This window comes from Chanos chanos, chromosome 2 (genome assembly GCF_902362185.1).
Source record: "Chanos chanos chromosome 2, fChaCha1.1, whole genome shotgun sequence".
Lineage (NCBI taxonomy): Eukaryota > Metazoa > Chordata > Actinopteri > Gonorynchiformes > Chanidae > Chanos > Chanos chanos.
In genome coordinates this window covers 14,413,704-14,428,041 of record NC_044496.1, presented here as the reverse complement: position 1 = coordinate 14,428,041, position 14,338 = coordinate 14,413,704, and the positions used below count along the sequence as shown (strand labels likewise).

General features: G+C 37.2%; 1 protein-coding gene across 1 annotated transcript in view; it reads right to left on the bottom strand.

Moving 5' to 3' along the window:
- The window catches only part of luzp2 (leucine zipper protein 2), a 191,675-nt gene that overhangs the window by 119,829 nt on the left and 57,508 nt on the right, over window positions 1–14,338 (bottom strand). The window contains exons 8-11 of the mRNA XM_030794231.1: window positions 11,371–11,445; window positions 11,032–11,199; window positions 6,491–6,589; window positions 4,614–4,685 (exon numbers count right to left, since the gene is read on the bottom strand). Coding sequence (XP_030650091.1) covers window positions 4,614–4,685; window positions 6,491–6,589; window positions 11,032–11,199; window positions 11,371–11,445 — 414 coding nt within the window. The remainder of the gene's footprint in view (window positions 1–4,613; window positions 4,686–6,490; window positions 6,590–11,031; window positions 11,200–11,370; window positions 11,446–14,338) is intronic.

The window sequence follows — 14,338 nt, the reverse complement described above, 5'->3', positions numbered from 1 at the left end:
GTCCTTGCACTGTTCTGTCCGACCTGCCCATGAATCCTTGCCTATAATAATTAAATGACAGGAGAAAGGTGAATGCGAACATGAAAAAATTAAATTCACCCTTCCTCAGTTCTCCTCAAAATGAAGGTGAGGTGGTCACATCAAAAACAGCACAGAACATGGCAGAGAATATACTGCAGGCCTACGTTTGCAAACGGTCTTTCTAATAAGGAATCCAAAGAAATTTTTTCCAGCAAAATTATTCTTTTTTGTCAAAACTTGCTTATACATATTTAGCAGCTGATAAAAAGCAATGTCAAACCAAAAAAGAAACGTACAAAGCTAATGATAGCTTGGCAAGAACTTCTGTTCAGAACCTTAACTAGCTATTAAGCACATCATGATGTTCAAAGAAATGCGGTAATTGGAAGTTTAGAATGGAACTGCTCGGTGGCTGAGGCTTGTGAATCTTCTTGGATAATTAGTAGTATAGTCATTTGAAACCATGTAGGTTTGCCGCTTCAGTGTGAAACAACGTGTCCTCTCAACAGCTCTGGCTGATTAGCATAAAAAATGTAGATATAGCTGGACACCACCCCAGGGACACTACGCATAGAAAATAGACTCTGGTGCTTTTGTATGGACAGGACTCAATTATATTTCTATATGAACTGTATTTTAGGATGACACTGTAAATTATGGGTGAAAATATTCCTTAAAAAAATGGAGTAAAAAAGAACAGCAACACAACAGCAGATCACTTATACAATAATCTGGAACATTGATACAATGCTGCTATTCCATTCCCCTATCTCTCACACTGTAAATACACAGTGCAAGAGAATGTTATGACTGAAGACTATTATATAGTTAGCTTGGTAAACAGTAGACAAGGAATGTGAACATTTAGTGGTATTCTGGCAGATCTTATAATATAAGAATTTGGCCCTAGTTTGAAAGTTTGAAGGGTGTGTTTTTTGGAAACTGAACATCAAATTCACATTCACTTAACAAAACATCCGTGACAGAATCATAGCTGTCAAATCTTAAAATTACTTTTTAAATAATACCTCCACTGAAATGCTAGTTTGTTCTATTATTGAATATATACTTTAATAGCTACTGAACACAGACTGTGCTGTGTATTAGTTGACAATGCAGAGGAGAGTGACGCTCTTTTCTCTGACACTTTGAACCTATGTTTTTGTTTTGTTTTGTGTTTTGTTTGGTTTTGTTTTTTTGTTTTTTGTTTTGGGAAAACTCCTGTGTTAATGTTTCTGGTAAAAACGTAAAAATTACAGCGTCATTGCTCAGATAGAAAGGTAAGAGATGAAACCTTTCATTGCTCAGTCACTACTACATCAGACAACATGGCCTCAGGCCAACTGGCATCAGCTGAAACAACATCAGAATCAATGGCATCAGACCAAACTCCATCAGTCTTCAAATTTCACACACTTCTTCCTCTCCCAAATCAACCTTGTATATAGACAAAGCAAGATAATTAGCTAGGTGGTTCAGTACATACAAAATTGAGAATGTGAATAAATGTACTTGCTCATATTTACTGTCTTTCAAGACAACTGATCCTGAAAGTAACTAGCTAAATTAGCATAACATTACATTGTTAAAATTTAACAACTGACTCCTAATGATTCTAAAAACTGAGGATTCATGCCATTTGGTCTAATGCTGTAGTGATTGAGGGATAGTGCCTTTCATCCCCAGCACCTTTTTGGCCATGGAAAGCTGATGTAATTTATAAGCCCCAAGGGATGAGAAACTTTGTTTTGATTTGTTCTTTTCCTTGAGATATGAAAGCCTTTTTCTAAGACATCATGTCATTTGGGATGTGCTATGAGAACAGATGTTAAGCTTTAATGACCACCTGAAATGTATATATCCATTGAATATTTACTGTATTGAAATGTGCACTGTTTATGTAAAGAGGTGGCCTGTGCCCAAATTCAGTGGTCGTAAATGTTTGAAACAAAATTGTTACTTTCTTTAATCTACAGTCTTATAATGCTACAAAATAAGTAACTAATGAAATTTAAACATATGAGTTTATAGTGCTGCTGCCTTCACATGCTCACTGAAAGCCCCTATTACCCTGTTGTGAAATTTTAATTACAAAGTTATTGCTTTTTCAGGTTCTTCAGAGCAAAAAAGTCAGATTGTGGGAGGGTGGTATGTATATATGGTTTATTTATACTATGAAAAATTTCTTTGACTCCAGAGATCACTTTTCGTCAAGGAATAATGAAGAAATAAATTGTAATAGGATTTTCATAAATTGCAAATTTTCAATTACATGAAGGCAACATTATTATTTGAATGGTGGGAGAATTATGGAGAAACGTACAATAATGAATGAATGAATGAACATTGTGGGTATGGCGTGTGTGTGTGTGTGTGTGTTTGTGTGAGAGAGGGGGGGTGCATATAGTTGTAATGTAGTAGGAGGCTTAATTTAAGTCTGGGTGGTATAGTCAAAAATTCATATTGCTGTACAGAAACTTTGGTCTTTTTTTCCCTTTGTTTCTGGTTTTTCCCCCAGCCCATTTAATTAATCTATTGGCAGTTTCTAAAACTCAACATCTTTCTTATTTCTTAATGGCAGTATACATACGGTCAATTCATGTATAACTTATATAACATGTTTGTGAGCATGGGAAAAATAAAATGCAATGAATGCACTACCAGTAAAACAGTAGAGTGAAATCCCTACCATGGCATGGTAGGGATTTTTCTGTTCTTTAGACTTCTACCATACCATAAACTCCTGTTGAAATTATGGTTACACTGTTCAACCATACTTTGTTTTCGGAATTTGATGTAGTTACAAATTCAACCTTTGTAGTGGTACCATTATCACTTTTATCTGGGTCACCTTTTACTTTGCATACTCTCTGCTTACAGCTGTGCAGGTTATCACAATAATATGTGCACTTGTGATCTCTAAACTAGATTACGTTGAAGAAAAATATCAAACAGTCAAAGAAAAATATCTCTTCAGCCCTGTTCTTTCATCCTGAATAACTGTATAATTACATAAGTGCAGCATTAACGCAGTCAGCCTTAAGGACCTCGACCATAGCTTTCTCTGATACGGTAGTCTGCTGATAGCTTCACTGCATTGAGACTGACTCGTAAGAGGACACTGTATACCAAATTCAACTGTGAAGCTAATGTTCTTAAATTTAAGGGTAATTAAAAAATGAGGGATTAAAAAAAAAAAAAAAAAAAGATAAAGCCACACAAATCTGAGAGGGATTCGTTCCTCCCCAGGAGTCTAGGAGAGGATGCACATTTCCTTTGACTTTACATGTTTGCGTGTACCATACTGCCTTACTAACAGGCCAACTTCTGGCTTAGTTTCCAGTGTTTAATTTCACTAAATTTACTTTCATCCTCCATTTAAACCGTACTCACTAGGGCTCACTTGACATTTTTATGACATGATATACTCAATCCAATTTTGTGCATTCCGTAGACTGTTGCGTGTAGCATTATAAAACAATTAATTAATTAATTGTCTTGGTAAGTTAATTGCATGTGCTGTTTTGCACACATTTACTGAACATGGAGAACTGTGTTTACAGTTCTAAGAAGAGGTACTACTTTAAACTTTAACAGCAAATATAAACAGCTGAGCACTCTACAAACTACCTCCTTATTTTTATCATTTGGGTATTTGTCCTTGAGCTTTAGACCCGAGTTTCATTAATTTGGTACAAGCAGTTGAGAAAGACTGCAATAAGTACCCCCTAATGGGAGTTCTTAACCAAAATTGGTGAATGCTTTATAGAGTGTATTTCTTATCACTACCTTCTATTTAAGAATGCAATTTTGCCCTTTTGAGAAGAAATGAACTTTAACTTTGCATTGGGCATCCATTCTGGACAGAGCTCTAGATCTGTTCTGTGAGTGAGGGATTATTTTCACTAAGGGGTCCACTGAGCATAATCACCAGATAGAGCCACAAAACTCAGCAGAAATAATTTACAAGGTATTTCAATTCCCCTCCTCGGTATGCGAGCATACTAAAATCTCAATTTATATCCATAGTAATAAATGGCTGTGAATTGACAATGAAAGGGTAGTGGGGCAAGATAACTAATAAAAGCACATATGGTTATGAAATGACTGCAGGGAACTCTGTAAATGACTTAGCTCACATAAATGCTTTTGTGGTAAAATTCATCCAATAATTCCAAACAGCCTTACTGGATAGGTTTATTAACTTGCAATTATAAATTCACTTATGACAAAATAAACAAAGAATTAGAAGCAGAAATAAGAAATTATAGTAACTGCTTAAAATGTTTGTATTTCCCCTTTACCTTAATTTTACTACTTGTGAAGATCTATTACCAAAGAATGGGGCACTCACAAAAGACCATTAAACATGCTTTGACTTGCTGAGAGTGTATTCACAAACTGTTTGTGATTGTCGAGAGATAGGAAAATATAACACAATAGCAGAGGCCACATGATTTCCTTTAGATGTGCCTTTCTAGTGAAACTCTTTCATTGTGCTTTGTTAAGCACTGACTATTGCTAAGTGCTCTTCTCTATTCTTAAACTGAGCATGCATGCCAAAGTACGACAGACAAATCGGCTGTACCCACCTGGTTATGTCCACTTATCTTTTTTATTTCAATAGACGTTTTCCCAGTTTGATTCTGGAAACAATTTGCAATCTATGGGAAATAAATACATCAAGTCAAAAGTGACATCTTGAATACATAAAAGCATATCCTTTGGACCTTATTATAATTGTTCATATTTCCATGTTTATATTTATTTATATAACATGTGTTGTCTTTGTTACGGGATAATCACCCTCTATATTTCTATGTTTCTGCCTGTCTCTGTGGGAGATGCCTATGTGCCTGCACTAACGTGTGTGTGTGTGTGTGTGTGTGTGTGTGTGAGAGAGAGAGAGAGAGAGAGAGAGTTTTGAATCACATCCGAGTCTATTTTTGCTGGATGTGGTACCCATTTGCTCTTTCTGTTTTACAAAAAAAGCCTGGCTGCTGTATGGTGATTACAACACTTTGCATAAAGCAGATTAATCGAATTTCATATCGAATTAAATATTTCAAGGAAATGTTTTGTGTGCATGTCAGTCCATGCTCTTAGACATGCATGAGCAGTTTGGAATCGTAGATTTAAAAATAAAAAGATAGCTTTTAGGATGACTGTTTACACAGATAACCATTTGCATTTTGAGCGATTATGTTTATACTGAGTCTTCTTCATTCAAATGCAATAGTTCAGAAACATAATGTATTGAATCATACTGCTTGTCACCCCTAAACATGGATACAGAAACCACTTTGGGCTGTGTGAATGTATTTAGAAGAGATATATAGAAAAAAAAGAAATACATAAAGTCTTCTACACTGCACTATTTCCATATGAAGAGCAAATCATATTACAATTCTCTCTACTACTGTCTATCACTCATGCTTGTCTGCTTCTCTTTCCATCTCTTTCCAGCTTATGGTGAATAAGATGAAACACGCCCTTGTTTTGTGTCTTCACGTCAGAGTTCATTTTGAATAATATGAAAAAAAATCAGCATTGTTCATAAAAGATAAACTACCCCTGTGAAAAGCATCATTCATATCTGTGAAAAGCATCATCCATATCTGTCTCATCTCATCCAGCCTCAGAAGCTTTCTCTTTCAGACGAGGGACTCCTCCTGCCAAAATGATATCATCAATAACAACATGAGCTGGATTGGACACATTGCCATTAAGGAACGACCTCCCTGACATGCTTGGAAGTGAGCTCTTTTGAGCACACCATCCCCCCACATCTTTCTCTCTGTCTCCCTCTCTCTCCCATTCTCTCTCTCTCTCCCTCTCTCTCGGTCTCTCTCTCTCTTGGTCTCTCTCTCGGTCTGTCTTTCTCTTTCGCTCTTTCTCCCAGTCTCTCTCTTTCTCTGTCCTGCACACTGACATGGACGTCATGCTCTCATTCTATCCGCGTAGTTGATAGCCTTATGTTAGCATTCAGAAAGATTAATCTCTTCTGGTCTACTGTCTAGCTTGTGTTGTTCTGTTTTCCCGGTTTGATATATCATCCTTAAAACCATTGTGTAACCCCCCCCCCCCCCCCGCCATCCAGTTTTATAACCCCTCAGCAAAAGTCACCATGGTTACATACATATAACGTTCCTCACAGTCAAAATACCTCAAGGTCAAAGACGGAAACAAAACTGGTCAGCCCTGTTATGGGTATTGGCAGTTTTCCAAATACTATCACAAGACAGATGGTAAGTCCAAAATATCTCTCCTCATGAATATTAAGAAATACATACACAACACACTGTTCCATGTAAATGTACATTTGACTGTTTTTTTCTTTTTAGATTGGTTATTCAATCCAGGTCAAGTGTTTCATGTTTGGGTATTACTTTCAGAGAGTACACTGTTTTGCTGGTACATGTGGGCTAGAAAGTGACTAGTTGGCTATTAACAATGTGCTTGTATTTACCTTGACCATTTGACAGTCCTTGACTCCTGATGGATCTCCCCTCGCTTCAACATTGTCCTCAGGCGATTTACTTGCGTTTCTGGGCACTTTGGGTATGTCCTATTAGACAATAATGTTTAAAGAAAAAAGATCATCTTATGGTAATCTTCACCAAAGAAACACATTGGAAAGTCCTCTGTCAGCCAGACCACCAAGATAAAAACACATAATGTACTAAATGTAGTAAAAACACATACAATGTACTATATTTAATGTATGACCACAGGTCATGCATTAAATTTATCAGTCTAGCAGGTGCTCTTACTGACAGTGCAAAATTGTACACAGTTAGGTGATGCAAGCAATTGCATCATTTCATGTACTGCCAATAAATGACTTCAGAATTTGATCATGATATAGTAAATCATTTCATTAATATAAAGCAAGCATAATTTTCAAAAATGTATTTATTTATTTTTATTTTGAACAGTTCTGTTTGAAGAGTGTATTTCATCTTGCAAAATGAGATGATGTAAGAACAATAAATTTTTAGACACTGCAGATTCGGGGAAGCATAATAATAACACAGTCTGGGGCTATCTGCAATTACTGCTTTCAAGTTACATTTAGTTTGATGTTTATCACAAGCCAAAAGTGTATTTCTAAGACCACCAGAACAAAGGGGTCTGATATACACATCTCAGCTCCTGCCATTTCAAATCTGATTATAGAGTTAATTCATTGTATTAGATATTTGTTCGGATTATGTATACCCAGCAGGTATGACCTGGTATTATTTATTCAAAGGGTGGTGCAATGAAAGCCTTGTTATATAAGAGTGCTGTATTCCCAGAAGGTGGCTAAAAGTCAGGGCTACAAGACAAGATGTACTCTGTCTAGGAACTACATGGTCCTCTGATATTGTACATCTGCTGCTCATTGAGGTCACAATTAAAAGGTGATAAAAGAGAAGGCAAAAAGAGAAGAAAAACAAGTGCTGTGCAGGTTTTGGGCTTTTGCTCTCTTAATACACAGCAAACCAACGGGTAAACTTTTTGTCTCTTTTTTTTTTAACATTGTGAAGCATGTCTATCACTACTGATTCCCGTTCCTTGGCACAACAATGCTTTTCATGACTACGCAATGCTGATAAATGTTCACATTATGTGGGTCAAAGACACTGACATGCAATTAATTAAAATGAATACTACTCATTTTGCACTGACATTTATATATTACTGGCTATAATGACAATGTTTTGATATGGGCGAATAATTACAACTAAATTTTTCAAAATTAGAGAATTATTATTTCAGTTTAGTTAGTTTTGTTTAGCAGTAGGTTGCCATGCTGGGATGTATTTCAGATGTTTTTTTTTCAAAATGAAAAAAAAGGGGGGGGGGGGGGGGGGGGGGGGGGGGGCACAACTTGGTTCTCGTACGAAAGCTTTCCCCAAGGAGATCTGCACTGAATCTTCAACCAGTACATTCCCTGTGAACGCGAAAAAGGAGCACTCAGTATATCCTCTACAGTACATCAAGGATGCCCAAGTCTAGTTCTGGGGATCTACCCTCCTATATGATTCAGCTACAACCCTGATTCAACACACCTGACATGAGTACTCACATGCTCTTGAAGACCCTTTACCAGGATCAGGTCTGTTACAACCAAATCCTGTAGGAGGGTAGATCAACAGTGCTGGAATTGGGTACTCCTGCAGTACGTGTACATTTAGCCTCAATATGGTTTGACATGGACAGTTTCAAAAATGCATACATAACTAAACAGAAAAGGAACACAGATATCAATTTGCTGAATATAATGAGACAGGTGCATGATCTCTTGCCATTTCTGTTCATTTGTAACAAGGATTGAAACACAGAGTGATATTTCTAAACTACTTATGAAAACTTTGATTCAAGCAAGTTATGCAATTCCTTTCCATAGGCCAGACGAACTGGTTCCTCTCAAAACTGGTTAAATATATATCAACTTTCAGTGCTATGTGGCAGATATGTGAAACCCCTCACTAATGAATCTTTCACCAGCAGTGAACTGTGTGTGCTGGCAGAGAAAGCAGTCTTGTTATCAGCGTCTGGTGGGGCTTAAGACCTCTTACATTCTCTGCTGGAATCTGTGCACTGCTGAGCAGTAGTCAGAATAAGCACAAATAACCTTGCACTCAACAGACAAAGAGGATTTGCACTTACAGTCAAGTGTACGCGTTGTATAATTCATGGACGTCAGTTTGTTTTGAAAAGTGCTGGGGACAATGACGGGTTGGACATGTTCACACCTTTTTTCAGTGGGCCATATACTGCCAATAGACGTAAATGGCATCCCTTTAAGGATCAAAAAGCTGCTTGCACTTCTTACGTGTGTTACAACACTATACAGTGTTTTGAAAGTCACTCAGGCCTGTACCCAACTCAGAATTTTGTCGGTCGATTTGGCGGATTTGGCTGTTCAATACGAATATTCGACTGTTCTTTTCTGTTTGATCCCTTCCCAAAAAGACTATCTGGCAATCAGAAAATCAATTGGCATGAATTTCAGTGATGACTTCAACGACGTTAACATAGTCAAATGCAACAGAGTCATGGGGACATATTTTTGCGCATTTAAAAATCAATGAAAGACAGCTGCATATGATGCAAGATTTGAATTGCGGCCTATTTGAATTGCTGACAAATAATGTCGGGCTACGGATTTGTCGGAATAATGAGACAGGCAGCACAGACGTATTTCTGTTTAAATCAAGCTCTTCTAACCTATTTTTTTTCCAGTTTCACTTTAAACATTGAAAACAACTAGTAGCATAAATGAATAAACAAATGAAACAGTTTAAAATAAATTCATGGCATTGCCGACAATGAAATAACTTCGCGCCTTCAGCCGGATAGACTTATTAGGCTGCTGTATTTCTCTTTCAACATAATGTGTAAATCTTAAGTGTAAGCGAATAAATAAACAAATGAAAGACTTGCAATTTAAAAGTTGAGATATTTAATATGGAAAAGCAAGCGTTTGTCTTCAGTCTCTTCAGTGATGGCTTCCTAGCTATACAACTTACCCGTTTCAAGTGGTTTGCCATGTTCGATTTTCTTTGAATGATAAGCGAATTCTTGCATAGAGAATTTGCATTTAACTTTGTTAGGGCTGTCCTTCAAAAGTTTGAAATGAAGCCATACTTTAGTCTTCTTCTGAGACATGGTTATAGCCACTAGTTTACCAACCAGTCCACCTCAGGTTTTAGCTTCTCTCATCAGTTAACCATCGCATGTTGTCAAGTGGATTTTTTTATTTAGCAAGCGCGCCAGCTAGCCCTGCTTGAATATAAAAAAATATTTATGATTCCCCTTATTCATAATTCCTCACTGAAATGTTATCCCTGTGCATTTTTGTAAGCTTCTGTCTATTTTATCCTGTTATTGTAATGCACACCGACCAAAAAAACAAACAAACAAACAAACAAAAAAAAAACACTGCTGGACTTGAAGAATCTCAGTTGACTGACGAGTCTCCGACTGATGATTCGACTGCTCTACTTTTGGAGGGCAGGCCTAAAGTCACTGTCATGTAAAACAATAAAAAGCTTATGAAAGCCACATAGCCAACATGTCTAAGTTAGCCTATGTCTGTTTTAAGCACACCACCTGTTTCCCAAATAATGACACAGACCGTGTTAGACCTGTGCATTGGTACTCTAAGCCATATTGCAGCACATTATCGAAAATAGCCTACAGCCTAACTGTGTATCTTGTTACGGAACACTTGTTACAGACTGAGAAAAATCAAATACACTTTGTGGTAACCAAATGAATCAGCCTTTGTGTGTTTTCTTTTAATTGCTAATTCACAAATAATCAAAACCACGTCCGAATAAGTGCGCTTTAAGAACACACATGGGTCACACATAAAAGAGTGCACAGCAGCAACGTAAGTGTTTTGATTTAGACTTACTGATCAGCAAGGATGTTAAGTTCAACTAACTAAAGGCTTTCTAGAAGTGGTGGGGACGAAATGGGCCACGACAAAAAGGGGTGGGGACATGTCCCCTGTGTCCCCAGCGTAAATGACTCTTATGGTATAATAATATAATAACAAGACAATGATCTGGATGCAAAAAGCAAAACTGATGTGGGCTTGTGAACGAAATGTTGCTGGTTCGATTCCCAGGATCGGGAAAACATCAACGGCTGAAGTGCTCTTGGGCTAGGTACTTAACCCCCAAGTGCCCCCGGGTGCAGGTGTGCTGCCTACTGCTCCTCTGCCTGGTGGTTGTGTGTGCTCTGGTGCGTAAGGATGAGTTATTCACACTCACTGCTCACAGTGCGTGTGTGCGCGATCACAGAGATTTAATCTTTAATCATATGATTACAAATGGACATGCACACACTTGGATTACAATATTTACACACCTTACAAACTTACTCTCCACATTGCTCTGTATATGTAATGGTTTGTTATTTCTCATTCAAAAGTTTGGAAATTGTAGACTATGTCATGGTGGAAGTTGTCAGAATTCAGCTGAGATGAGCCATTTGTTGTAAGTTCTGTACCTTTGCGTACGGCTGTTGGAAGGTGACTCTGGAGTTGCTGGGCAGAGCAGAATACCTCATCAAGTGGGTGGCTGTAGCAGGAAGTCTGTGTACATTAACTGTCTGGCTATGCAGTACAGATGAGAAGCAGATATGCACAGTGTCCTTCAGTGCTTTCAATTGTGACTCCTACAACAAGTAATGACAAAGCGCATTGATTAGATGGACTAGCAATCAAATCCTCCTATCTCCATATTCTTTAAAATAAACTTTTCTCTTTTTTCTTTTCACATCATCTCACCTCTATTTTAAATGCTCTGAGCCATGCACTTGTTGAAAAAAAAGTGTCACCAATCTCACCTTGTCAAGTGCTGCTTTCTCCAGTTCTTCTTTGGCTACTCTTAACTTGTTTTCCAGGTCCATTAGCTGCTGACCCTGTTGAGAAAAATGATCATTGACTGCACTGAACTTGAAACACTATTAAAACATTATAAAACATTATTATTTAAATCTCATTAACCATTATACCATGTTGCATTATATGTCCTTTTGTTCTGGCTTTGCTCCAAAACATAACTGAACCAAAGATTCACAGTAAGCTGACATATTTGATGATTAGCGACAGTTTATGTTCACCACTCCCGACTCCTCTACTTGAATTTGTCACTTGAACATGACCACAACAGGCCTCTCAATTATGTTCTCAGAACATAGGTTAACAGATAACAACAATGCTTTCAGAGCCCTACATTAACCTCTTGGTATGATCATTAAATTTCATATGCCATTCTGAAAGCAATGAATGTTTTATGAAACCTAGTACTACTTCAAACCACCATTTTTGTGTGGAGAGAGGCTTGCGAATGTCCAGTGTAGGTGCAATTTTTTGAGGTTGCTAATGTATACGCATTAAGAGGAAAACTGTATATGCATTAAGAGGAAAGTGTTACCACATAATGATTTAATTTGCCATCCATATATAAAATCTACTTAAAATAAGTTTTAAAATGATTTCATCATCCCATAAACTGAAGTATTTCTTTTCATTTTAAATCAATACACTATTTGAATGATTATATGAGTTAATGAAACATTCCATTCTGTAAGAGAAAACCAGTTTTTCATGAACAACAACTCCAAAGAGTAAGCGATGTGGTGCAGTGGAAAAGACACTAGTCTACCACCGTGGAGAAACAGGTTCATTCCCTGGGAGCTTCCAGCTTGACCAGACATCCACATGGACACATATGGCAGTGTTCAAGGGTGGGAGGCCAGCAGGGAATTGCATCTCAATAGCTACAATGGAGACTCCCACTGGCTGGTAAGGGACACCAGATTAGTGATAAATGGATCCAGGGAGCAAAACATAAACCTCTGTGTGCTTTATGGCTTCCCAGAAAAGTCCGCTGCTGTCTGATAAAAAGAAGCAGTCCACATGTAGCAGAGGAGACATTCAGTAGTCTATGCTCTCCCTGGCCAATGTGGCTATTGTGTAAACAGTGGGGAGTAGAAATATGGTGTGATATGAATATACACAAATATATTGGAAGAAAACAAAATATGTCTAATTCTGAAGTATTCTTATCTTGATAAGATTGTTTTTAATGAAACAGAGTTGTTCAGGACCTGATATTTGACAGTACTTTTTTTTTTTTTGTAGCACACAATTATAGAGTGCATGCACTGCACAAACCAATTAAATGGTTTTAATGGTCTGCTTCTATATCAGTTATACTGGCAAAATAATGGAGAAATGCACAATAAATCACTCATCTGCCAATATAATATCAAATCATTTACAACTCTGAGGCAGCGCTGCACTCTGTATAATAGGAAAATAGTTATGATAATGCTAGTGACAGAGTTCCTGTAATATGCTCCAGTCATACTGAGTGATGCTACATGTACCTCACTACATGTTATTAATGATGGCTTTTCCAGTTATTTTGCTTTTTGTGACAGGGCATTAGAACTATAGATTCTCTTAAAGATTTCTTTAATGAAAGCTTAAAGGGTAATCTTCCCAACTAAATTTCACACTGAAATGCTGCCAGTCTTTATCAGAATCATTCAAATGAAAATGAAAACAAAATGTGGACATTGGTACACAGAAACTATTTTTATTCAAGGAGCAGAATATCCTGCTGCTAAAATTCAGAAGAAAATGTACCTTGTCTGCACCATCTGCCTTTCTATCCACCCTTCCTTCTCTTTAAGTTCTTTTCTTTCTGCTGAATACTACTAAAAAAACTTTATAGCCCATAGTACATATTCATGACCCAAAAGAATAAATATTTGTTTGAAAAACATACCAAGTAATATATCTAATGGTACAAGTTTAATATGATTTACTCTGAATTTAATTCACTTCATGCATACCACGTGCTATTACCTTTATGAAAGAATACAACTAAACAACACGTAAATGGGTTTTTTTTTTTTTTTTTGAATTTTAGAAAAAGTACCCAGACCACATGACTGTCAGATTTCCTTAAAATATGGGACATCAAAGCATGTCTGGTCAGTGTGGTCATTCACACCATAATTGTGCCTGGCCTTAAAAAAAAATACAAATAAAATAAAGTTATCACAATTAAGATATAACTAGGGGAAAAAAACCCTCTGTACTCTACTACTGCCACATTCTCAGCACTGAGCTTCAACAGAAATGTCATGTTTTAGCAGTAATGCTGTTTAACTGCTGGAATTCAGGGGATGAATCTTCTGGTCATGAGATGTAATCAAAGGGCAATGTGGCAAAAATATCAACTGACATTTTCCCATCCAGCTCCACAAACAGCATAGGAAAGGTCATCCAGTATGCCAAGAAATGGTGCTGATCTTTACACAAACCTTCACTTTCATTCTTATGTCAAAGGTCAGCCCTTCAGTTAGACTGTGCTTGTTGTGCTAATGCCATATGTTTGTTATGTTTGCAAAAAACTGAAATGGTTGATTTGTTAGCTACAAAATTAACCACCCAGATGAAACATTGTACTCTGTCCTCATCGAAAAGTGACCAGTCATCAAATATATTTCCAGCCAACCACATGAAGAGCACTTTTTTTTTCAGAAATGGAAGGGATTGCATTTATTCACACTCCTAAAACACACACACACACACACACACACACACACACACACACACACACACACACACACAATGTTACAACCCCAAAACGTTTTTCAGAAAATCACAGCATCTAGGTGGTATTTAGCCACTGGTTTCTTTCACAGCTGATTAACGTGGTCTTTGTATTAGCATGCACTGAGCAGGTAAGGGCATCATGACTTATAATACAGAACAAATTGCATGCATTGAACCAAA